The sequence below is a fragment of the Eptesicus fuscus genome, chromosome 13, assembly GCF_027574615.1.
Source record: "Eptesicus fuscus isolate TK198812 chromosome 13, DD_ASM_mEF_20220401, whole genome shotgun sequence".
Classification (NCBI taxonomy): Eukaryota; Metazoa; Chordata; class Mammalia; order Chiroptera; family Vespertilionidae; genus Eptesicus; species Eptesicus fuscus.
In genome coordinates, this window is record NC_072485.1 from 8,026,612 (window position 1) to 8,051,712 (window position 25,101).

At 51.0% G+C, this 25,101-nt stretch overlaps 1 protein-coding gene across 1 annotated transcript in view; it reads left to right on the top strand.

Annotated features, from left to right (window-relative positions):
• NCAM1 (neural cell adhesion molecule 1) overlaps positions 1 to 17,801 on the top strand; it is a 61,862-nt gene extending 44,061 nt beyond the window's left edge. Inside the window, exons 20-24 of the mRNA XM_054725004.1 lie at positions 2,177 to 2,357; positions 13,179 to 13,386; positions 14,364 to 14,480; positions 15,431 to 16,246; positions 17,681 to 17,801. Of these exons, the coding sequence (XP_054580979.1) occupies positions 2,177 to 2,357; positions 13,179 to 13,386; positions 14,364 to 14,480; positions 15,431 to 16,246; positions 17,681 to 17,801 (1,443 nt within the window). The remainder of the gene's footprint in view (positions 1 to 2,176; positions 2,358 to 13,178; positions 13,387 to 14,363; positions 14,481 to 15,430; positions 16,247 to 17,680) is intronic.
• The last annotated feature ends 7,300 nt before the right edge of the window (positions 17,802 to 25,101 follow it).

Sequence of the window (25,101 nt, forward strand, 5' to 3'; positions counted from 1 at the left end):
CTTTTGTACAAAGTTATTTTGCCATTACCCTGTGCTTTTTGCAAATAACACACTGCTCTCTAATCATCGCTACCAAACGGGCCAAGTGCTGTGATTACATGCATTTTCTCTCCACAGGACCCTATGAAATAGGTCCTACAATGATCACCATGTGGCAGAGGAAGCGAGGGCTGTGCAGTCAGTAAGAGCCTGACCTCTCACAGCCGGGCCAACCAGGGTGGAGACCCAGATCTGTCTGATGAAGGCAACTGGGCTCTCTCCCTCGTCAGCTCTTCACCCCACTGAGCTGTTCTAATCCTGCTAAACTATGAGCGTGGCCCTACGCCTTTTCTTCCTGGTTGGCTCAGCACCTGTCTGAGATTTCTATCATTGCACCTTTCATCCCCAACCCCCAATTTAGAATCTCTCTCCTGTTTTGGTTTAAGAATGACACTTGGCCATTGCCAACCACGGCCAATTGCTGAGGCAGTGTCTGAGCACTGGGGATAGTCTATTGCTAGGGTTTCTTACTGGTAGGAAATACTGAGCCAGAGAGCAGTTGCCTTTCTTCACCTAGCCCCCAAGAAAGGCTTTTTCCAGGAAGATGACTTACTCCTTCTGCCTTTTGGTCAGCCCTGTCGAAGTGGAATGTGAGCCCTCACCGGTCACAGACCGCACAGAGTCCTGGAGGAGAAGCAAGTGCTGGGCAGACGCCTGGCAGCACTGGAAGTGGACAGGGCTGGGGGGACGCCTCCGCTGTTGTTACACTGATGTGGCCGGACACACATGGAGTCCAGGTCCAGCTTTACCCCTTGCCAACATGTGACCCAAATGCATCATCCAGTCTCCCCAAACTTCCATTTCTTCTTTTGTAAAATGGGAACAAAATCGCTTATCAGGTTGTTATAAAGATTAGTTATAATATATGCAAAGAACCGGAAATGTGAGTGACACTTGGAAACCCCCGTGCCCGGTAAATACAGTAGTTACTGCTAAGGTGCCGGCTGGGGCGGGAAGTGCCTCCCTTGAAGGCCTCCTCAGATGTCACTTTTCCAGAAGAATCACTGTGGCTGTGCCAGGCAGGCCTGAGCTGGAAAGACAGCTGGGGCAAAACACTGAGATGTGTCAGGTTTCAACAACCTTGACCAGCCTCTAAAAACGTAATGTTTGCTAAATATCATTAATATATATTAACATGTATTATAAAACATCATGATTGCTTTATTAAATACTTGCTTTACATACTGGTTGTCTCTTTGGTAATGATGTTTGCCAACGAAAGAAGCTTTTCAGAGAAATAAGGGGAAAGACAGCTGAATTTCTTTGTTTTCAATTAAAAAGGGACCATATAGTGGCATATGTACAAGCTAACCTACAGCACCCCCACTTCCGGGTTAGACGCTAAGGAAACCAGCACTCCTAGCATTTTCCCACAATAGTGGTGGCCATGGCCCCTTCCTGAAAGCGAGTCTCTGGCTGGTGCCAGTCCTTCTGCCTGGGAAGATGGCTGTGCTGTAAGATAAGTCTCCCTGCAGCTCAGCCGTGGGCCACACCACCTCCCAGGTCACTAGAGCATGTTCTGCTCTTCTGAGGAGCAGCTCGTCACTTAGTAAACATTTGCTAAACGCTCTTGTGAGCCCAGCCTACACCTCTCCAAAGACTGTGAAGAGGTGGGCTGAGTGAGCAACGGTGAAACCATCTGAAGACTTCTCGGGAGTTCTGCCAGCCTCCTTGTTGTGTTAGGGAGGTGGTCACCTGCCGGTGGCTTGATAAATTCCCAATCAGAACAAGCTCACTGGTGCAGTGAGGGATATAACTGGAAAGAGCATTCAAGGAGGAAAAGGGACCCTCTGCCGCCAGCTGCAGGCTTTGCCCTGTGCAGTGTTCTGCTGAGCTGAGTGTACCTTCCTGTGGGCATCGGAGTGGCCAGGATTGGACCTAACAGCGGAATTTACACCTGAGACGCATGTCCCACTAGCAGCTGCCGCTGTTTGTGTTTGCGAACATGTAAGGTTGACCCCCTGACGTGTAATCCTTAGGGTTTGTCAGGCTGGTAAAGAATAAACACCACATTCTATTGTTGATTTTTATTTTCATTATTTTGCACCAATCGTTATTGACGCGCCGAAGTTCTTCTGTGAGCTAGTGTCCCCGGGGTTCTCGCCTAATGCTGCCTCGTGTCTTGTGTCCTTCCCAGAAGCTCTCCTCCGAGTGGAAACCAGAGATCAGGCTCCCATCTGGCAGTGACCACATCATGCTCAAGTCCCTGGAGTGGAATGCTGAGTATGAGGTCTACGTGGTGGCCGAGAACCAGCAGGGGAAGTCCAAGGCGGCTTATTTTATGTTCAAGACCTCGGCGCAGCCCACAGCCATCCCAGGTACGCGCACTCTGCTTTCCGTGAGTTCCCCGCTTGGAATTAATGCAGTGCCGCACCTCCTAATGTGCCTGGACAGCCCTCACAACGTGCTTGCTTACAGCCATCCTCATGATCGGTTCCCATGCAGCGCTGAGTGTTGCTTTGTACCTACCTGTGCAGTGGGTTGAGATATAATAGACTCCCAGGAAGGCTCGGCGAAGCATCCTGGGCAAAGGCCCTGTGTCACTTGGCCTTGAAGGACTGATGCTGAGCCAGTCCTTGGGAGCCCTCAGGTGGGAAAAGCCCCAGCTCCTGCCAAGCCTTGGAAGCTGAGTAAGGTTCCTTTGTGAGACCTTCTCTGCCATCTGCCATTTCATACGAGGACCACATAACTGTGTTTAAGCGCTTTCTATCTGATGCTTGCTTACCTGCACAGCCATGGTCGAAATCTCTTCTCTTTGGGGACCCCCCAAGAGAAGGAAGACCTGGTGCCTAGTTCATCAAAAATCCTATCTGCCAAGGGCCTCGCAATTGATTAAATTGAACCACTTGAAGCAGAGCAAGTGGAGAAAATAGATACTGGAAAATCCCATCCATGATGATGATCCAGTCTGCTAGAGATCATGATGGGAGCAGTAGGAGATGCAGGTCCATCTCTAGGGATTCAGGACCAACTCAATGTGGGAATAAAGTGAGAGTTCTGCTTTCCGGCCCAGCTCCCTTGCTGCTGGTGGCCAGTCTCCTCATTGACCAAATCCCTCCGAGCAGAGATCTTCAACATCACTCTCTGCTTTTCCACACCAGCCAAATGCAATCCACAAGCAGGAGAGGTGGGCATAGCGCACACAGCTGCAGCCTGTCAGAGGGGCCCCATGCCCTCTCTGCCATGCTCAAGTATGGTAGCAACATGTTCTGATCTCCCCGTGGTCTAGGTCTGGCCGCCATCATGCTTGTCCTCTTATAGTGTTTCCCTGGCCTCTCAGCTAATGTTCCAGGTATCTTCTCCCAATGGAAGCGAGGCCAGAAAGGATGTGGGTTGCCTACAACAGAGCTGTGTGTGTGAAAGTGGGTTATTCAAGCAGCAACAAAATGAAGTCAGTCTGTGGCTCCCAATGGTTGGATGTGCATGAATGTGTGTGTCTGACGGACTTGTGGGGGCTTCCAGGAGTTTGCAGGTGGGTCTTAAGCCATAGTTCAGAAGCATCGATTGGTCTTACCCTCTGTGTTGTCAGGGAGACCCCTTAACACATGCTGGGGTGAGCCTGCCTCTGCAGGCACTGGCCACATGGTCAGTGTCAAAGGCAGGGCACCTGGGTTTGGCTGCAAGAAATGTTCTCACTACTGCTTAACAGGGTGCCCGAATGGGGGTGGCCCTGCCATCCTCTGCCCCTTTTTCTTCGCATTCTTTGGTCAGTTGTTTTCTTGAAATCAGTAGTCTGGTGTGAGTGTCCAGATCTGCTCGGCCTTTATGGGACATTTAGGAGCTGAGAGAGTGAGAGGCTTGAGTAACCCCTTTGCACTGAGTCTGTTTCTGATGGCATTTGTTTCCAGTGATAAGATCCCATAGGCAGGGGACCCAGCCTTGCTGTGTTCATATGCTGGGCACGACCCACAGCAGCAGCTCCCAGGGTGTGTCAGGTCCAGAAGTTCTGGGAAGACCTTGTTCTCCAGGGTCCTGCCCACTAGAGATGCCAGAGTCCTCATTAATTGTCCAGGAGCCCCATTAACTCAGAGAGAGTGGGTGCGGGGGGGGGGGGGGGAGGCGGGGGCTGCTCACCACACTCAGGGCTCTCGTACTGTCTCAGAGGAGGTGGCTCTACGCTGGGTGGGAGGTGGAATTCTGTGGTCAGCAGGTATGGGGCACAGAGCGAGGTTTTCTTTAACAGCACTGTGGCTGGGGGGATCGCGCAATAGGAAGAAGAATTCAATTCGTGACTGAAAAGGCGGCCCCCTGGCCTCTGCACAGTTTGCTACACATACTGCAGTGATCAAACGCATCTCTCCCACTATGTGTGCAAAGCTCTAGCGGCAGGAAGGCCAAGGGTAGGCTCATTGGCTGTAGCTAAGAGACCTCACCTTAGTCAAAGGTAACATTCTCCTAATCAAAATCTGTGTCTTACTGGAGGCTTCTGTTCTCTCACTTTAATTTCATGCGCTCGCTGACCCCTAACCCCGAGCTCACCCTGCTGTGCTGCTTCTGGCCCTGCTGAGCTTGGGAGCTGGCCTGGTGGTAACAAACGGCACTGAACTCTTCTCTAACCTCCGACGTTTAATTTACTAAAGTTGAATTAACCTTTGATTCTTGTGTTTTCTATATTTGACCTAATTTTGTTCTTTTTATCTATTTTTTTTCCTCTGTTTCTGTCTCTACCTTCTCTTTTCTCCTCCCCTTCCCCTTCCTGTGTCTGTCGTCACACATATCACCTTGGACATCACGGGGACACCCCCACTGCCACCTTTGTTTTTAAACAACCTCATTCTCTCTGGGGACCCATTGCTGGGCATGCAGCGACCCTCGGAGGCTGCTCCGCATCCTACACCTTTGCCTCCTTGCTTTTCTCTGCAGTGACTCTTCTTTTGCTCTGTTAGGAACTTAAGAACACAAAAAAAGTTAAATTTGCTTAAAAGCCCAGTTCCTATGCGAATGATCAGTGCCCCCTTTGGAAGAGTGACCATGGCCCTACGCGCTCTGTGGAAGAGGAAGTTTTGCAACTGGAGAGAGCTGGACCGCCAGGCGTTTTACCATTTCCGTATATTTTTGTGCCACTTCCTAAGGAAGGCTCCCCTGTTAGTGGCAGCACAACATGCTGGGGAGCGCTTTTCTTTACACAGCATTTCAGAGGCATCATGCTAGGTTTACAGAGACGTGGCTGCACATCTGCTGCTTGTTGCATTTTTTGTTCTCACCTGAAAACGATGTAGCAGAGGGGATTTAAACAACCCCTCTCAGAGGGGATTTCTGAGTACCCCTAAAGCTTGCATCCACTTGTTAAAAACTCCACATGCCCCCATTCTAACCCCATGCTGCTCCTCGGCCCCTCAATACTAGTTGTCTTTGCTTGCATTTCAGTGCCCATATAAGGCAGCCGGACCACTGTGATTCACCTGAGCATTTTGATGACATGATGGCAAATTAAGTCACCCTGTGACCGTGCAGCAGAAGAATTGGATTTGTTGAGTATTTACTGGGGCTGATCAAACATTCTGGAAAGCGCTATGGTCCTGCAGCCTGTCAGAGGGGCCCCATGCCCGCTCTGCCATGCTCAAATATGGTAGCAACATGTTCTGATCTCCCCATGGTCTAGGTCTGGCCCCCATCATGCTTGTCCTGCTTACAGTGTTCCCCTGGCTCTATGCTGGCTCTGCGAGCAAGGCCACCGTTAATGTGCCCAACACTGTCAGCTCTGTGAGACCCGTGTCTCCCAGGAGGGCAGATACCTGCTGCACAGCTACAGGTCAGCACAGAGCCTCATGTCTTGGGGGTTGTGGTTCAACAGTGAGCCATGTTATCGATAAGTCAGCCTCCCAGATTGGAAGCATCCACTGTGAGCCAGGCATGAACCTTGCACTCTGCCCATACATGCGCACAGGGCGGCAGGGAGGGCACAGGCCACTCCCAGGCTGCCCAGCCTGGACTGTTGATAAATTGGGGCTCAGTCAGTCTGTCATACTTCCCGAATGCACCAAACCCCTATTGGTCAGTGGCTCTAGTGACATTTTTAAAGCTGGTGAAAGCCAGCTGCTCCTCCCTGCTGTTGGGGAGTATGCCTTCCCGATGTGGCCAGGAGAGGAAGTAGGGGTGTATGTGTGAAAGTCCCACACAGAGACTCAGGGTGAGTCCTGCTTAGTGACATCAGTGCGTATTTGGGATGGAACTTCTACTGAATAAAAACTCCCTCCCTCCATTGTGGTCACATGTCATCCTACATGTCTCCTCTCTGAGCATCTCCACAGAAGTCTGATTTTTGTTCTTTTTGGTCTCTTTAATTTTCAGTTCTGTTGGATTTCCCTTTGGGAATCTAAGTGATCCCATGGTTTTTGGGATAGAGCTTCCCGTCCCTAGCGTTCACAGTTTTGAGGCTCAAGTGCAGACACCAGAGACCAAAGGCTACCCAACAGCTCAGGCAGGGTAGTGCCTCCTGCCCCCGCTGCCTCCTGCCCCCACTGCCTCCTGCCCCCGCTGCCTCCAGCCACAATTCAGTCCTCTCCTCTGGGGCTCCTGCAGCCTCACCCCAGTGCAGCAGGAGAGTGTGGTTCTTAGGCACAAGACAGAGCACTGAGGAGGGGCAGGTGGTGCCTCTGGGCCTGGGGTGGGAATCCAGGTCAGTTAGCAAGAGCTGTAGGGAGGGCTAGGGGGGCGAGCTCAGTCCTGGTGCAGGTGAGCCGTCACTGTCCTCTGGCCCCCGGCACAGCCTCGATGTCACCTTGGGCAACAGTCATTCAGGAGCACCCTCCTCGGGGTCCCAGGTCCCAGTCCCACCCGCACGGGAGGGACAGTGTCAGTGTTTCTGAAGGAACTCTTTGAAGATCTAGCCCAAAGGGAGGGGAGCCTGACCCAGCGCTGTCCCCTCAGACACCCCCACCAGGCAGGCAGGCCTCTGCTGAAGCAGCTTTGCCGTCACCACAGTGGCCGCATTCAGACAGGCCGCGGTTTGTAATGAGAAGCCCTTTGGGAGACAGCGTGAGGACGCGCCACTCCCAATGGACACTGAATTCTGGTTGGCCGTGGCTGTGGCCCAGCCCCACCCACCATTATCCCTAAGACAGTGGCCCTGAGAGGCCTGCAGGAGCAGCGCCCCCTCCCTCCCTGCATCCCCACACCCCGCCTCCAGGCCCACAGGGTCTCTGCTCACTTTGGAAAAATCTATACAGCTGGTTTGGATCACGTTTGTCTACTAATAAGAATGCTAACGTTGTTGTGCAGATAATCAGCCAGGCCTTTATGAGGTTTACACCTTTGCATTATTAAAGGAAATAATAGTCACGTGAACTCTCTGGCGTGTTTTGATTTTATTTGATAGTTGTGTGTCCCATAAAGTATCGAGTTCTTTCCTCCACTGCACATGCACCTGGATAACTTTGATCACCCAACAGGGCCATGTAAACAGAACCCCAAACTTGCCGCCCATTGAGTCGAGCTCTGTGCCTTTTCTCAGCCATGCTCCTTGCAGGCAGGGGGAGGGGAACGGGCCTTTGCAGCACCAGGAGGTGGCCACTCTGCGCAGGGCACGCTCTGGGCCACCAGATACACAACTTTGTAGCAAGGCCTCCGATTCCACAGCTCCCTTTAAGACCCTGTCACAGAGGTTGCACGGGGTGTCCTTGCGATGGTGAGAAGCTGAACGTTTTCAGTGGTGATCCCTGCTCTGTGTATAACCACAGTAGTTAGATGCTTCCCCAAAGCCCCAAGACCAGCCTTCTGGTTGGCAGATCCTGGCAGGAGCAAGCAGACGTGTCAGGGTTGGCAGTGAACCAGAACTCCGCTCAGCGCCAGGAGGAGGCACTTCTGCTGGGCCGAGACCCCGTGGCACACAACTCAGGACCACCCGACTCCTGTAAATATGAGACCCATATCTCACGTGAGGCACTTAAGAAAGTAGACCTTTGCAGGTCTAGTCTGGGGGCAAGGCAATTCCCAATTCAGTGCCAACCTCTCCCACACCAGAAACCACAGACAATGGACAGCCTGGCTCCGTACCCCCGCTGTTCGGGTCAGCTCTAACCCCGAGGTGATGGAGGAGCTGTACCTCAGAAGCGCTCTTTGCATGCAAGTGTGTGGGCGAGTCAGTCAGGGAGGCCAGGAGGAAGAGCTTGCCAAGATAGACCCCAGAAGGCTTTTCTTTTTCCTTCGGTAACATGTTATTACAATGCAGGACATGATCTTTGTCCTTCTAGCTTCCCTGCCCTAAACAATTCTGTAACACCCACCGGGAGATAATGAATGTGGGTTTGACTTGAATACCTTCTCATCTGTATCCTGGAATTCCTCCTATTTGTGCTTCTTTTTACGAAGGCTGCACACACTCTTTCTCCAGCTTGAGGGGTACCCAACTTCCTCTAGAATTCTTGGCTCTGGGTGGTGAACTGGCTCTCTGTTGTCCTGCAACAGCTCAGGCACAATACAGAGCACTGTCCCTCCTGTGCGGGTGGTTCCTTTTCCTTTAATAGTCTTTACTTTCTCTGCATCCATGCAGTATCTCAGTTAGGTCAAGGCCACCAGGTGGAACTCCACAGCTCATCCTTGGGTGGTGAGTCTTAGGAGCAGCTGCTCCTCGTGTAACTCAGAGGCAGAAGAGCTAGAAACAGTGGTCCTCCAATGCTGGGCGCTTGATCAGAGCCTGATTCCTGAGCCTCGCCCCCAGAGATTCTGATTGGATGGAACTGGGGAGCCCCAGAATATAACTTTTTAACGAAGCTCCCAGGAGGTCTGCTATAGGTGGGGAAACATTACACTGAGGCATTTATCTTTTCAGTAAAAATAAAATCACAAGAATCAATGAATAAAGGTGAGACCTACCTAAGTCCTTCAGGAAATAGTCCCTCTCGGTCCCCACTCTAGAGATTGACACTGGGGAGTGTCAGGCTCCATGTGCAGTAACGGGCTCTTGCAGTTGAGAAGGACTTGATGGCACCCTCTATCCTAGGCCCTGCCCAGGGCAGAGCCTGGTCCAGAGCATTGCAATAGCCCTGCCAAGGGTGTCCAGCCTCTGCTTGAATGCCTCCAGCAGCAGGGAGCTCACCTGCCTAGGCAGGTCACACCCACCACCACGTTTGAGCACCCCTGTTTGCTAGTTCTTTCTCATATGGAGCTGAATCTGCCTCCAAGTCCACAGTTTATATCCACGGGGGAAACCAAATAACACTGCTCTTCCTTCTCACAACACATCTGTAAATACCTGGAGACAGCATTCTCCTGTCCAGGCTAAACAACCTGTCATTTACAAGCGGTCTTTGAACATTTCCTGTAAGTTGGGTTCCCTAGATGCTGGGGAGACATAAGACAGATAGGCTATCTGCTAGGAGATCTAGAGGGCACATGTAAATGAACAGAAAATGGTAACTAGTGCTGAGAAGAGAATAAAACAGGTAATATGCTAGATTTGGGGTAGGAGTGCCTAAGCAGATAAGAGATGGGGGGTAGGGTGACATTGGAGCTGAGGTTTGCAGGACAACAGAGAGCCACCCATGAGGTGATAGGGATGGAGTGTTCCAGGTTAGGCATCCGCAGGCCCTGAGGTGGGAACAGCTGGGTGTGTTCAGCAGGTGAAACAAAGGCTCAAGCAGTTGGAGCACAGAGATGGGATGGGGTCAGTGCCATGAATTACAATGGTTGGAGGAGGGGGAGAGTCCATGGCTTGTGTAGGGCCTTTAAGTCAGGAGAAAGAATTTTAATTTTACATCAAAAGAAACAGGAAATCACTGCCCTACTTTTGGTTTAATAACACAGTCAATCTTTGTTTGTTTGTTTGTTTTGTTTTGTGTTATTTTATTTTGTTCTTTCCAGTATGACGCTACTATCATGGGCATTTAGTTATACAAATGACACAAAAAAATAAAAGACCAAGACACCCAGAGTGAGGTGCATAGCGATCAGGGGGTTGGGGGACTGGCAGGGGTACAGCTGGGAGCCAAGGGTCAGGGCTGGGTGTCTCCTCACAGGCTCCCAGCTGAGGGTGACACCTGGCTTCATCCCACCCCGAGACCCAGAATCCAATCAGACAAGGAGCACCAATACGCTGACTGAGGCTCTGGCTGGGCGGACATGGGGGTGGGGCCAGTGAGTGACAGGTAGATGCAGGTTCTGGGTTTGGGGAGGTGCCCTCCCTGCCCTACCACTAGAGAGCAGAGGCACCAAGGCCTGGAGATGCTGCCCGAGGCTTGCCTGCGCCACCTCCAAAATGACATTTCATTAAAAAAATCTTTCACCCTCCTGGCCCTCTGGCCCTCCCCTGAACGAGCTCGTGAGTTGCCTTCAGAACCAGTGCAGCACTGGAGCTGGTCTGCTGAGCCCAGAGCACACGCTGACAGCTTCGTTGCCTCTCCCGCACATACAGCAGCTCTCCAGGAGTTTATTTTTCCTCTTTAGAGATATGGTTAGTCCCCAGGTCCTCGGGTTACATTGGAGATCCGTTCCGACAGCACGATATAACGTGATTTTCGCCACAAGTCGGAACCCACCTACATAAGCACCTACGTCACTCACAAGGAGCACATACACAGCAGTAATGAAGTGAAGCAGTAAAAAAAAATTAAAAGAAAGATAACAATTCCTGACCTTTACTTGTGGTAAATAAATAATAAAAAACATAAAGCACATATGTACATACGTCGAAATGACGGAATTTTTTTTAAATAAATAAATGGGAGATGGCGATGTAACCATGAAACAAAGGCTGTTTCATTGAGTCAGACGTAACCTGAGGACTGTCTATATATATAAAAGCCTAAGTGTCTGTTCAACCGTTGTGATTGTTCCACCAGTAACTATTATGCACACTGACCACCACGGGGCAGACACTCAACGCACAGGCATGGAAACATGGAACAGACTGATTAATCTCAGAGGGGAGAGGGGGAAGGGGAGGGTAGGAAGAGATTAACCAAAGATCTTATATGCATACTAGAGGCCTGGTGCACGGATTTCTGCACCAGTGGGGTCCCTCGGCCTTGCCTGTGGAAATCGGGCCAAAACCAGCAGTCTGACATCCCCCAAGGGGTCCCAGATTGTAAGAGGGTGCAGGCCAGGCCGAGGGACCCCACCAGTGCACAGGGCCTCTAGTTTATGTATAAACCTCAGAATGCAGAATTAGTGCCATTGAATCTAAAATGCATATACCCACACACACAAGGACTTTGGGTTCCTTCTGCAGGAAGTGGGTACTTAATACCTATGGGTCCTGATGTCAGGGAACTGCAGCCCAGTGTTGAGATGGAGAGAAAGCCCACGGCTGATGCTTCTTCCCTAATACAGGATTCTACAGACCAGGGAGGCCTGCATTTCTGTGCTTCTTTGGGTGGATGTGTGAGGAGATGGGGAACAGAGTGGATGACTTTATTGTGCATTGTTGAGCTGCTGGGGAAAAGACCCGCTCTAGCTGACCACAGGAACCAGTGGCCAGTTTCCTGCTGCCAGAGCCCAGGGACAAGGTAGCCAGAGCCGGGTCCTCGGGGCACAGAGCCCGTGGCCAGCCATGGAGCTATCCTGGGGGGGCAGGCTGGGATCGTCAGTGCAGGCTTATTAGGGACCAGACAGACAGCCCTGAGGAGTAAGGGCTGGAAACAAGACCAAGGTCCCAAAAGGGCAGAACATATTTGAGAGCGTGGGAGTCTCTTCCAGCTGAGCCCCCTGTGCCCTGGGTTGGGTGAGTGTCATGCGGGGCTGGAGCCCGTACCATGAATTGAAATTTGAAGTAAGGAGCAGTGGACTGGGACCAATGCTGGTTGCAGGGCCTGACAGGGACCCCTCGTGCAGACAGAGGAGGCCCCGCCCACATGGATGATAAAAAGAAGAATGTGTGCCCCTCTATGATGCCCATTACCTTGGGTCACATGTCCCATTACCTGGAACGGTATGTGCTGGCAGGCCTCTGGGCCTGGCTTGGTTCTCAGCAAAGGCAGAGTGAGACCCAGGTATGGCCATGGTTCCTGCCTCCAGTCAACACACCTGGGTGATCCCAGTGGGTCCTGAGGACAGCAGAAGCTTCAGACAAGTTTGGTGGTGGGATGGAGCTGCCAGTTCTGGAACTTTCTTCTTCCAGAAGAGCAAAGCAGAAGTGCCCCTGTTTCATTCTGGGGTCACTGTTGCCACGTGGGCTTAGAGACAGAGTGCTGTATGGGTTCTTCTTGCTGCAGCATGAATGCTGGTCTCCCAGACACTGTGGGAATTGCCTAGCGGTCAGAGGGTCCATTTCAAGCAAATAACATAGGCTTTGGGGGCCCTAAGGCTGAGCCTGAGGTCCCTCTGCAATGCCATCAGTGGCCCAGGGCCCTGGGGGGTTTTAGGTAGACACCAAGGGAGTGAGACACAGAGGTTGAGTCATTCACGGAGAGCCCACCAGATGGGGATGTGGGAGCTGGGAGTGTGAGAATGTGTGTCCGTCTACAGTGGATTGGTCCTGAGTGTGAGCGAGCCTGTGCATGCGGGTGGGATCACTGGGTGAGCCTGCTGGTTTCCCTGAAGTCTGATCCAAATGCGCCTGAGCTCCCAGATGGTGAGTATTCCCAGACCTTGCACCTGGCCCGCCAGGCCGGGGAGGCCTCCATGGCTCCTGGGTGCAGTGCAGAAGGGCAAACCATGAAGTCCCTGTAGCCCAATGCCCAATGCTGTTCCTAAAGTGGGGAGAGGAAGCGGGGCGGGGTGGGTGTTGGGCTTCCTATTGTGCCTGACATCCCCACAAGCCCAAAGGAAGCCCGGGGAACCCTCTGCCACCCCATTTAGAACCTTGTCCCTGATGGCTCCCAGGAGCCACAGCCAAGCCTGAAACGAGTGAGCACTGCCTACCTCCTGCTCCCAGGCTCACGGGGTCCGGCAGCGGGCAGGTCTGGGGGAGGCGCAGGAGTGCAGAGCAGAGATGGAGACCATTTCCCAGTCCCCACTCTCATCCTGACTGTGTCCCCTGGTCTCTGAGATGAGGTTTCCACCTTCCTCTTGAAGATATAAAGAGACTGTTGTCTGGACACATACAACACCAGCCAAGGTGCCACTCCGCATACAAATGCCATGGCTGTGTCCTCCGGGCTGTGGGCCCTCCCCCACACTCCTGGGCTGCTGCTTACAGGGCCCAGGGTCTCCATCTCAGTGTGTTAACCACCAGCCATCCCTCTCTCTCCCTCCCACTCAAGCCAATGGAAGCCCCACCGCAGGCCTGAGCACCGGGGCCATCGTGGGCATCCTCATTGTCACCTTTGTCCTGCTCCTGGTGGTTGTCGACATCACCTGCTACTTCCTGAACAAGTGTGGCCTGCTCATGTGCATCGCCGTCAACCTGTGTGGAAAGGCGGGGCCAGGAGCCAAGGGCAAGGACATGGAGGAGGGCAAAGCCGCCTTCTCGTGAGTGCAGACCTGCCGCTACCACGGTCTGGGCCCTGCCCCAGCCCAGGGCCCAGCCACGGAGCTTCCTCAGTCCCCATTTTGGAGACCCCGAGGGGAAGCAAGCATTAGAGAAATGTTTCTCAAAGCTTGGCTTTGGGGGATCCCTGTTTGAAAAGCAGACTCGAGCTCAACCTCATAGCTTATCCTTAGAACTTCCTGGAAGTGTGAAAATCCCTGCCTAGGACAAAATGAGGGAATTTTCAGAGCTAAGCCTGGGTGGTGGGGGCTGAAATGGGGAGGGGGCAGCATTTAAGAGACACACTTGCCTTGCTGCCATTCACTCATTCATTCACAAAGAAGCTACTCTGGGCAAGGCGCTGTTCCCAGGCTCTGGGTACAGCAGTGAACAGAACAGAGGAGAAGTCCTGTCCTCCTCCAGCTGAGGACCCAGTGTGTCCCCCAGAGTCCCTGGGAGCAGAGCCTGAGCCAGCAGGAGCTCTGCAGACTCACTGTGCTGAGCTGGGTCCAGGAGAGAAGGGACAGAGCAAGGAAATGCATTGCTTAGCACCACCATGTGCCAGGCACTGCATACGCATACACATACACATGTACATGTTCATACACATGAACATACAGTACATATACGTGTACATACTTACATGTATATAAGGACAGATCCTTTTAGCATTTATCTGTGCCAGGTGCTGTGCTGAGCACTTTACATTCCTTGTCTCAGTTAATGCTCACAATAGCCAGGTGACGTAGATACTGTTATTTGCCCCATTTTACAGATGAGAAAATGGAGACAAGGCAGCAAATCAGATGCTCAAGGTCACATAGCTAGCAAGAGTGGGGATCAGGGGGAGGCGCTGGGCCTGGCTGTAGAGGCCACCTGCCCGCCTCGGGCCAGGCCTAGGTGCCTGAGCTGCAGCCAGCTTCCCTGGGAAAGCCCCTCCCCAGCTCCCGGGACTGAACCAGCTGAACTCTCTTTGCAGGAAAGATGAGTCCAAGGAGCCCATCGTGGAGGTGCGCACTGAGGAGGAGCGGACCCCAAATCACGACGGAGGGAAGCACACAGAGCCCAACGAGACCACACCGCTGACAGAGCCTGAGTACGTGGTACCTCCGCAGAGAGCCCCACCCCCTCGCCACCTGCCCACCCTGCCCACGGCTCACCCACAGCTCCTGGCCAAGCACTGCAGCCTGGGATTCTTGGCTAAGAAATGCCGGACCCCACTCTCTCCCTGAGAGAAGGCATTCTTGGTTCTATTAGGGTGGCTGTGGTGCCCTGAAAGGGCTTTTTGCGGACGTGGGATCCCTAGGCCCTGTTCCCAGGTCACACACACACACCCCCGCCCTGGAAGTAGCTTACAGGAGCGAAGCTTCACTGAGGGACATGAGCTTTGAGAATGAGACTTAGCACTCTGTTTTCCAAGAATTCTAGGGCTTTCCGAATTCTTCCTAATAGAGGAGGGGACGGGGACCTGGTAAAGCTCTCTGGCCCCCCTGTCCTCTGCAGCCTCAGGCAGCCTCGGTCAGAAACAGCGTCCGGCTGTGGTTGTAATGACCGCCTGGCTGGCATGGCTGCTCTGGGTTTGAAGGGAATGGAGTCTAACGGAAGCACAAAACCTGTGGCTGGAGAACCCAAGGCTCTTAGGGGCTTTGGAACACTCACTGTCCACCTTACTCCTGACGTGCCCCACCGTGGCCGTGGTGCCCAGCAGGGCAGCTGGGCCCCGTTCCCTGGGACTCAGGCTGCTGCGGGGGTGCAGGCTGACCCGAAGGTGCGGCAGGCTCAGAAAGGCCCCCCGGGGAGTCCCGTGCAGAGCGTGGAGGGATCGGCAGGGAGAAAGGGCCAGCAGGTCCCTTCGGCCTGACTGCGGCGTTCTCTGTCGTCTCCTGTCTCCTCTTCTGCCCGCCTGGGCATGTGCTTCCTCTCGCGTCTCGTTTCTCTGTGGGCCGTGTCCGTGCCTGTGCGTCGCTGCATGCCTGGCCCTCCCCCGCTCCTCTGTCTCGTCTCAGCTTCATTGTCTATTCTCTTCTACTTCCTGTCCTCCCACAGGCTGCCTGCTGACACCACAGCCACTGTCGAGGACATGCTGCCTTCTGTCACCACCGTCACCGCTAACTCTGACACTATCACCGACACCTTTGCCACTGCTCAGAACAGCCCCACCAGTGAAACCACCACCCTGACCTCCAGTATTGCCCCCCCAGCCACGGCCACGCCCGACTCAAACTCTGTGCCCGCCGGCCAGGCCACCCCTTCCAAGGGGCCCGGAGTGGCCACCTCCTCCCCACCCCCAGCGTCAGCCCCCAAGGTGGCCCCCCTCGTTGACCTGAGCGACACCCCGACCTCAGCCCCTGCCACCAGCAATTTGTCTTCTAGTGTCCTGGCTAACCAGGGGGCTGTGCTCAGCCCCAGCACCCCTGCCAGTGTGGGGGAGGCCTCCAAGGCCCCCCCAGTGAGCAAACCAGCCCCTGCGCCAGCCCCCACCTCAGCCGGGGCAGCCAGTCCCCTAGCAGCAGCAGCTGCCCCTGCCATAGAAGCCCCCCAGGTCAAGCAGGAGGCTCCCAGCATCAAAGGCCCGGACCCCGAGCCCACCCAGCCCGGTGCTGTGAAGAGCCCAAGCGAGGCAGCCACGGTCCTCACTAGCCCGAAGAGCGAGGCTGCCTCTGTCAACGCCACACACCCTGCCCAGGGCGAGGACTTTAAAATGGACGAAGGGAACTTCAAGACCCCAGATATTGACCTTGCAAAGGATGTTTTTGCAGCCCTGGGCTCTCCTGCTCCCGCCGCTGGGGCCAGTGGACAAGCCCCTGAGCTTGCTCCTTCCACTGCAGACAGCTCTGTCTCGCCTGCACCAGCAAAGACCGAGTACGGCCTCTCCTTGTCTCTGTCGTCGGGTTGTGTCCCGTGGTAGTGTGCGTTTGTGCTGTGTCCTTCTTGTTAGATGTCTCCTCAGCCCAATCCAGGGCTTCTCTGAGGCAACCCTCAACCAAAGGGCTGGGATAAGGCAGAGAGCAGAGGGACGCATAGCAGGTGCGGCGAGCAGCCTCCTGTCACTAAGTAGGCCATGTTAATTATGCTTTATCCTGATCGTCCTAGCAGCGGCGTCTGTTTTCCCTCGGGAACCCTTGCAGTCAGGCACTGATGAGCATTATTTGGGAAGCGAGCTAAGGAGACCAAGGTGCCCCTATTGGCCATCCTGGGGCCCAGATGCAGTCAGCATGTGATCCAGTGGCGGGCTGGGTCCCCACCAGAACAGTACCGCTCTGCAGGGTGCAGAGAGGCGGGGCTGTGGGGAGAGGATGCGGTCCAGAAGGCTCCTGCACACCCCCTCCCAGTTGCCCACACACCCCCATCTACTCCTGCTTCTGCCCTGAGTGGCTGGAAGGACTCAGAGTTTCCAAGTATCCAATGACTGTTGGGTCTTCAAGTTTAAGGGAAGGTCCTTAAGCTTACATGTTTTTTAAATGGGGTGCCAAGATGCAGTGGCACCATCTGGGGCTGGGGTCTGAGCCTGCCCTGTGTGTCCTCAGACCAGACTCAGCTCCAGGAACTGACTGAGGCAGAGTCAGACCTAGGTTTCCCTAGAGGCTCCTGAGGCTGATGCCCGGGGCGCTGTGGTGCTGCCACCAAGAGCTACAAGGGCACCGTCACAGGAGCCCTGGGCCTCACTGGGGAAGGAAAAGGGCTCCGATCGCCCTGCCCACTCGACCCACTCAGCTTCCCCTGCAGCATGGCAGCCCACTCTAGCCTCTCAGCAGACTCCCCAGGAAAGCTGCCTCAGGAACAAAGAGCATTCTCCCCCTGCCCAGGCAAGCCACAGAGGCATCAATACTGAGCACAGGGGTAGGTGGGGTGGAGTGGGCTGGGATGGGGACGGGCAAGAGCAGGGGGTTTGCAGGAGGGCCCTCTGCAAACAGTCCTGGAGAGCCCAGCCCAGCACAGCTCGTTTATACCGAGCTGAGCTGCTGCTCCCGCAGCCCCTCAGGGTGAGGAAAGGCTGCGTCTGCTGCCCCTCCACCTCCCCAGGTAAGGGCCGGAAGGGAGAGGTCTCATTCCCCTGGGTCAGTGGCACTCAGCTTGGACTGCACGTTAGAATCACTTGGGTGCTTTTAGAAGTCACCATGTCCAGACCAATTCTGGGGTATGGCCCCAGCGTCGCGGTTTATAGAGCTCCGGGTGCCGCTGATCAGCAGCCAAGGTTGGAGGCCGCTGCTCTAGCTGGAGCCCTCCTGCGGGGCTGGCTGAAGGGGGAGTTACTCCAGACCGAGGTCTCAGCACTGTTTCCCCGATTCTCTGCAGGAAGGGCCCGGTAGAAGCAAAGTCGGAGAGCCAGGAGACAGAAACGAAGCCCGCACCAGCCGAAGTGAAGACGGTCCCCAACGATGCCACACAGACAAAGGAGAACGAGAGCAAAGCGTGATGGGTGACGAGAGCCAAGCAAAGATCAAAATTAAAAGTGACACCACAGCTTCACCAGAGCATTTCCAATATCACACACTCACACACACACACACACACACACACACACACACATCTCACCCCTCTAGTGTCTTTTGCCTTTAAAAAAAACTAAACATAAACATGGGATCGCCTTTTTGTAGGTTTATAGAAAGGGTTCCTTTGTTGTGCACTCACTTGTAAGAAAATGAGACAAAAAGGTTAACCCCACAGCCAAACTAGGACACTCCGTTCCCTGAAACCATTTAAAAATCAAACAAAAGGACCCCGAATTAAGAATCTAGGAAGCTCAAAAAAAAAAAATCTAGGTTCAGGAAGACTGCACTTGGCATTGCCCAATTGGCACAGACCAGTTTCAGAGAGAAACACTTCCAGGCACTATAACTAACCGATGAACAAAGTCCAAGTTTATTTTTATACTCTCAGTCGAGTTTGAATTCTGTAAAAACCTCATAAGTAAGTTATAATTTCTGTTCACTTTGTATTTGTTCAGTATGCAAAGTGTGTCACCCCTTCTAGCTGACTTCAGTTCCCACGTAGACTCTTGTTCTGTAGAAAGAATGCCAAATTGCAGCTTCTGGGGCTAGATCTCAATTTGCAGTATTCAGACTTCTTTTTTCTTTTCATTCTTCTTTTTTTCTTTCTGCCAACTTTGCTTTCCAGTGTTTACAAGTTGACAAATGTTTAACTTCCATTGCATTTCAATGTCCATGTAAAGTAGTTGCCTTTTTCTTTTCTTTTTTAAGTTCCAAATACTGCCTAGGTGGGAGGATCACCACAGGTTTGCTTTAGCACAGGAACTTCACACGCATGACCGTTTACAGCGGTGATCCCCTATTCTGAGTTGACGTTTTCGCCTGCCTCCAACTCAGGTGAAAATCCATCTCGTTCCGGACTGGTTTTGCTTTTTGGTTCTCGGTTCTTTGTGTGTTTCCCTGGGGGTAGACCGCTTTCTAGCAGCGGCCGCCTGCCGTGCCTGGGAAAAGGGATCTGCTCCCAGCTTCCTGAATATTTGAAAGGTTCCTTAGGCTTTGTGGACCGAGCCGAGAAGACTGTATAGCTGCGGCTGGTCTTGGTGAACACACGTTTTGACCCCAAACATCCCCCTTTTGTAGAAAGCCAAATAAAATACATACATACAACTCTTGTTGAGCCCAGAATCTAGATTTGAGCGGAAGAACACGTGTGCTTCAGGGAATTAGTGTCTTTTTTTGGAAATCTGTTGAAGTAAAGGAACATCGGCCTTCTGTTCACTTAGGCAGCATTTGTAGAAACAAAAGAAAAGAGAAAAAAAAAAAAAAACCAACCTGCTGTCTGGAGTCATAACACAACTTTCCTGGATTGGAAACAAAGTGGGGGAGAAATACAGAAACTTTACGGGGACGGGAGGGGGGAGAAGGGAAAAGCCAGCCCTTTGTATAGAAATTTTGCTTTTTTTCTCATTCTACTTTAGAACTGCAAGCTTGTGCACTGTGGACGCGTGAATATTTTAGTGTGAAACGTGTTTTGTCATAGTATTGAAATAAAACGTCAACATAGTTTGGTTGTGGAAGGTATAGCAGATAGTTCAGAAAAAAAATATTCAGGAAAGAAAATTTACTCTAAAAAGGAATTGAAGCCTTTAAACAAAGAAAATGAATAAAAATGATTTTGATGATGATGATGCTAAGTAAACAGAAGTCAGGTCTCAGCACGCGCTGCTTTCCGAAGGTGCAACAGCAAGAGGTGAGGGTGGCGAGACCAGCGAGGCGTGCTGTGGGCCACACCCAGGTCCTGACACTTCTGCAGCCTGATCAGTGGCAACGTGCTAGATTATCATTTCAAACTGTGAAAAATAATGGTCTTGTCATTTGCTCAATGTGGGGTTATTTTGCATTTTCTCATCTCCTGGGGATGGAAATGGAGGATCCCAGTCCACAGCGCTCGGCCCCTTTGATTCTAGGGCCGCACAAATTCTGGTTCCGAGGCACAGGCCCGCAGGCCCAAACACCTTGAAGACAGTTCTTAGAGCACACAGCAGAACGGGAGCTCCTGCGTGTCAGGCGGAGGGTCCGCAGGGACTGGTGGCTCTTCTGTCACCAGGTTGTCAGTAGGATCAGTTCTGCATCTTGTGATGTTCGTGGCTTTGACCAAGGCCAAGCCCACACTATACCTCATGGAGACTGCGTTTCATTCTGAGCCAGTGTGGTTAGGCAAACTGATTTTTGTTCCGATGATGAGGAAGAAAAAGAGGTATAGTCAACCCTCAGATAACCTGGCCCGGGACAGCAGACCGTCACCCTCCACCAAGAGTCCACCATGAGTTGGAACCCAACCCTCTGCCCACCTTTTGGTCGGCTTCTCTCCCAATATACATAGATTTGTATCTGCATGCGTGAGCTTTCCTTTCCTTAAAAATATAAAATAAAACAGAGCGATGCTTTCTCTAAAGTCAAAGAGGGAGTCACTTTATTTTCAAGATGTTCTATCTTTTATGTTAAGAGATAAAAGCTTATAGTTTTTCTTTTTTAATTTTTTGAAGGGGGATCAATTCTGCCGATTTCCAATGTCTATGTGTCTATATGTGTATGTGCCATACATATGTATTCACATGAATGCCGGCATGGCCAAGTCCTGCTGGGGCACGCGGGCGGACGCCCGGGCCTCCGCTCCCTGGGGCCGCAGTGTACGCAGCGCAGCCCTGGAAGTGGAACTCTATTTTCACACTTTTGTATGGAGCCTTCAAGCCCCAGGTTTTCACTCTAGGCTGTCTGTCTGGATGGCGGTTTTCAGACCTCCATTAACATCCCTACCCAGCATTCCCAACTTCGGGGGCCTTCTCTCTTGTTATAAACTTTTTACCAAGTGAAACATCGAGACCACCTTTGTTTCCATTCTCACTGGTGTAAATACTGAGTACTAACTGAGAATTTTGACTTTGCATTCTGTCAGAATACTTGTGTTCAATAAAAACGGAAAGAAAAAAAAAACAGTCATGGTCAAACTGGGATTTATTTCGATTCAGGGTGAGTGTCGTGGATCAAATGTGGAGGAGCCGGTGGTATGTGTGTATGTATGTATGTATTTATTTATTTATTTATTTAGACCTGTGAACAAGGTCAGTTAAACGCAGTGTCTGGAGTTCCAATGGCCTGAATGATGGTTTCTAATTTTCCTCTCAGGATGATAGAGGAGTCCTTGTTTAGAAGGTCCAGGTGTCAGATTCAAAAAGATTTTATGCAAATCCTGGTTCTGCCACTTTCTTGACCTTGGAAGAGTTCCTTAATCTCCCCAAGACTCAGTTTCCTCTTGTGACAAACTGGAACTATCAAGCTAATAGAGTTGAGGTACTGGTTAGTGAATAAAGCACTGAATCTGAAAGCCAGTGTAGCACTTTCTTGGCACATAGTAGGTACTCAACAAATGAGAGTGCTGTTGGCATCCCAGGTGTGTGACAGCGTCCAACTCCAGGTCCCAACACTGCACTAATCTGAGCGACACCTCCTTTTTGTGTCCTATGTGCCTCATCCTAGTCGTGGCTTGGGTAGTGAGTCTTCCCCCGCAGTGGTGTCTGCATCCTTCAGGACTGGTTCTTTCACTGGCCCTGGACCTTCTCTAATGACACAGAGCCATATGCATCTATGTGGTTTCCTGTGCCACAAATGTCCAGCTGCATGGAGGGGCTGAGGGGTAAAGCACATTGCTTACCAAGATTTGGAGAAATCATACAATGATACCCCTCTTCATTAATCCATGAAGACTTGTTTCCAGAGCCTTCCTCCTTCAGACTAGTCTCTCACATTCACTAAGTATTTATTGAGCATCTCCAAGGGGCTTAGGATATAGCAGCAAATGAAACAGCTCGCTCTCTCGTGGATCATTCATTCCAGTGTGGGGGTGGGGCAGACAATAAGCACACAGATGCTATGTTGTGGTCACTAGGCTGGTTCACCAATTTCCCAGTTCTCTTTCTCCTTCTGGGCACATGATAGGCTTACACTTCTTTGATCATTTAAAATGGGTGTGCATGGCCAAGTAACTGGCTGTGGTCAGCGGCATACGAGCAGCATAGTGCATGTCACTTCTAGGAGAGCCTTTGACAGCCAGTATGTCTTACTGTGGTCCTCTTCCTCAACACAGCAATCAGCAATGCTGCAGGTGGTGGCAGTGCCATTACCTGGGTCCACAGTGAGGGATGTGAGCAGGTGACTCATGACAGACATGAAGCGTGCCTGTGGAGTAAACCCAGTGGAAACTGTTTAACAGCTGGCTCTCTGGAGGAAGAGACAGGGGATGTACATATATATGGGGAGGGGGAGGTGCGATGGTGCACACATGTATGTGCATATATTATAAACTTCATTGATATAGAGAATGTAATTTTCAAGTAATAAAATATATAGTATTCTATATTTAGATTCCATATATCCTGTTGAAATTCACAGACTGCTTTTGATTTTTGCTGAAGTTTAGTATCCATAATTAACCTATGGTGGTAATTGACTAATGAGTGCAGTTCCAACATAAATGTTGGTTAATATATTCATTTATGTTAACTAGTGAGATGAAAGTGGCACAATAAAGATGTATGTGTCAGAACTTCACTCATTCATCAATGGTGTGAGCGACCTCTGCTGAATCATACAGGAGTTTTTGAATACTAGAATACTGCCTCAATTTTCTGTGCTATTCACAGTGTAATGGCTGCAGTCATGGCACATTTTAAAATTTAATCTGCATCATAAATATCTTCCCTATCACTTTCTTAAGTCTAGACAGACACCAAAAAGAAATCAAACCCTGATTTGTAGCATTTATTGCTTTAGAGGCATATAATAAATATTCTCACTGTGGCTGATTTCAATGTGTCACTGGACGAGAAGTTAGGTCCAGCTGCACAGCAGAACATCATTAAGGTATTTCCAGCATAAAGATAATGGAGACATAAATAGTTGCAAGACAGACATAATAGTAACATGCAGTAATAACAAACATGCACACATGGCAAAATGCAGTAAAATAACAAGTGATGCATTCTGAGTATTTATTGCCTTCATTTTGAATATCATTTTAATGGTAAATTTCTGTAATTTAATTTTTAATAATGACTATGCTTAATGAGTGGCTCAAAAATTTCCTGGAAATTTAAAAATTGTTCCCTCTGACCCCAGCATACCACTGGATAACTCCTTTATGTTATAAGCCACTTCACCTTCAGACCTGTTACCACAGCATTGTGTAGAGACTATTATGGCTAAATGAGAGTGAGAAGGCTCCTGATTTAATCCAGGTGAGTGGGAGGTCAGAGTTCTCCTCTCTGAAAAGGTGGCATTTGAGCAGTGACCTCAAAGAAGTGAGGGACTGAACCATGCAAATATCTGAATGAATATCTCAGGCAGAAGAAAAAAAAAAACAGCAAGGGCAAAGGTCCTGAGATGGGGACTCTTGGTGTATTCAAAGAAGAGCAAGGAGGCCAGTGTGGCTAGAGCAGAGAGGAAGGGAGGGGTGGGGTAGAGGCATAAGAGGCAGGAGATGAGTCAGAGGCATCCATGAGCTAGGTCACCTGGGATCTGTAGACTACCATGAGAATTTTGGCTTTTTCTTCAAGTGAGATGGAAAGCCAAGGGAAAAAATTTAAGCAGGAGCCTGAGATGACTTAACTTGATTTTTGAAATGATCACTCTGGCCCTCACTGTCTTCAATGAGGCAGCCAAGCAGCCTCCGCAGCAGACACAGAGATGTGAATCTTTGTGAAGACCCTGACTGGCAAGACCATCACCCTCAAGGTCGAGCCCAGTTACACCACTGAGAACATAAAGCTAAAATCCAAGACAGGGAGGGGATCCCACCTGACCATCAGCATCTGATTTTTGTGGGCAAACAGCTAGAGGATGGCTGCACTCTCTTACTCTGATATCCAAAAAGAGTGAACCCTGCACACGGTGCCTTGTCTATGGAGTGGCATCACTGAGCCCTCATTGTGCTAGCTCACCCAGAAGAACAACTGCAGCAAGTGTTACCCCCCGCCCCCGACCCTGCACCACACACTGTCAACTGCTGCAAGAAGTACAGCCACACCAACAACCTGCACCCCAAAGAAAAGGTTAGGTAGGGCCCCCACCACAACCTCCTCAGCCCACAGGGCAGCCTCCTGCCTGAACCCTGTGGCTCTGAAGCCTCAATAACATTTCTCTTTTGTTGACTGGAGAAGTTAAAAACAAAAACAAACAAACAAAAAACCTCTGGCTTTTGGTTTGAGTACAGACCACAAGCACACGGCAATGATGTAGACAGGAGAAGATAGTGTGCTTGGAGCAAGTTGATTCCAGTGGAGGGAGGACAGTGGCCAGATGCTATCTCTCTATTGGAGGTGAAGCCAGCAAAATTGGAAAATGGATTGGATGTGAGTTTGAGAGAAGCATGAAGGACATCTTCCAGATTTGGGGCCTAAACAATTGAAAGGATGAAGTTGGCATTTACTTTCTAAAAGGAGTGGAGGAGAAGCCAATTGGGTGGTTGCAGAGTTTGGTTCTGGACAATTTTAAGTCTGAGATACCTGTGAACACCTTAGTGGAGATTTTGAACAGGCTGAAGTTCAAGAGGTCCATTCGGAGATACATGTAGAAACTGTCATCAGAGAGCATGTTTTTGAACCCCTGGCACTTGGTGAGATCACCAAGGAAATGAATATGGATTAAGAAGAGGAGAGAATAACCAAGGGACACAGAAAAAAAAATTGTCCTTGACATAGGCAGCTCTATGTCAAGGAAAATGATGCATGATCCTTTTCTGGCACTTAGAGCACAGGGGGAGGACCAGGCCTGCACTGACAAGATGAAAGAAAGACCATCTGATCCCACCGATTCCAGGCTGTCACTATCATGTGCTGTTCATTTGTAAAGACCTTGGCTTTTGGTCCATAATCATCCTCTCTCCCAAGTTCCACCATCATCCTGGGAGACTTCAATGCTTTTTGTAGAAAACCCCTTCAAAACACAGGTCCCTCATGTTAACATCCTTGTCCCCACTGACCTCCTTCACTCCAAGTAAGCCACCTTGACCAACCTGTAGACTTGATCATCACCAGCCTGAATCAGATTTCCAGATTCCCTACTCTCCAACACTCTCTTTGACCCATCCAGTTCTCTCACTCCGCTACTTCCGATAAGTCAATTGTTTGTCCTTACTGAGGCCTCTGCTTATTGACTCCCAGATTTTTCCCTATTTAGCATGTCCTCTCTTCACCTCCCTACACACCCAGCTTTGATTCTTTGGTCCAGCTC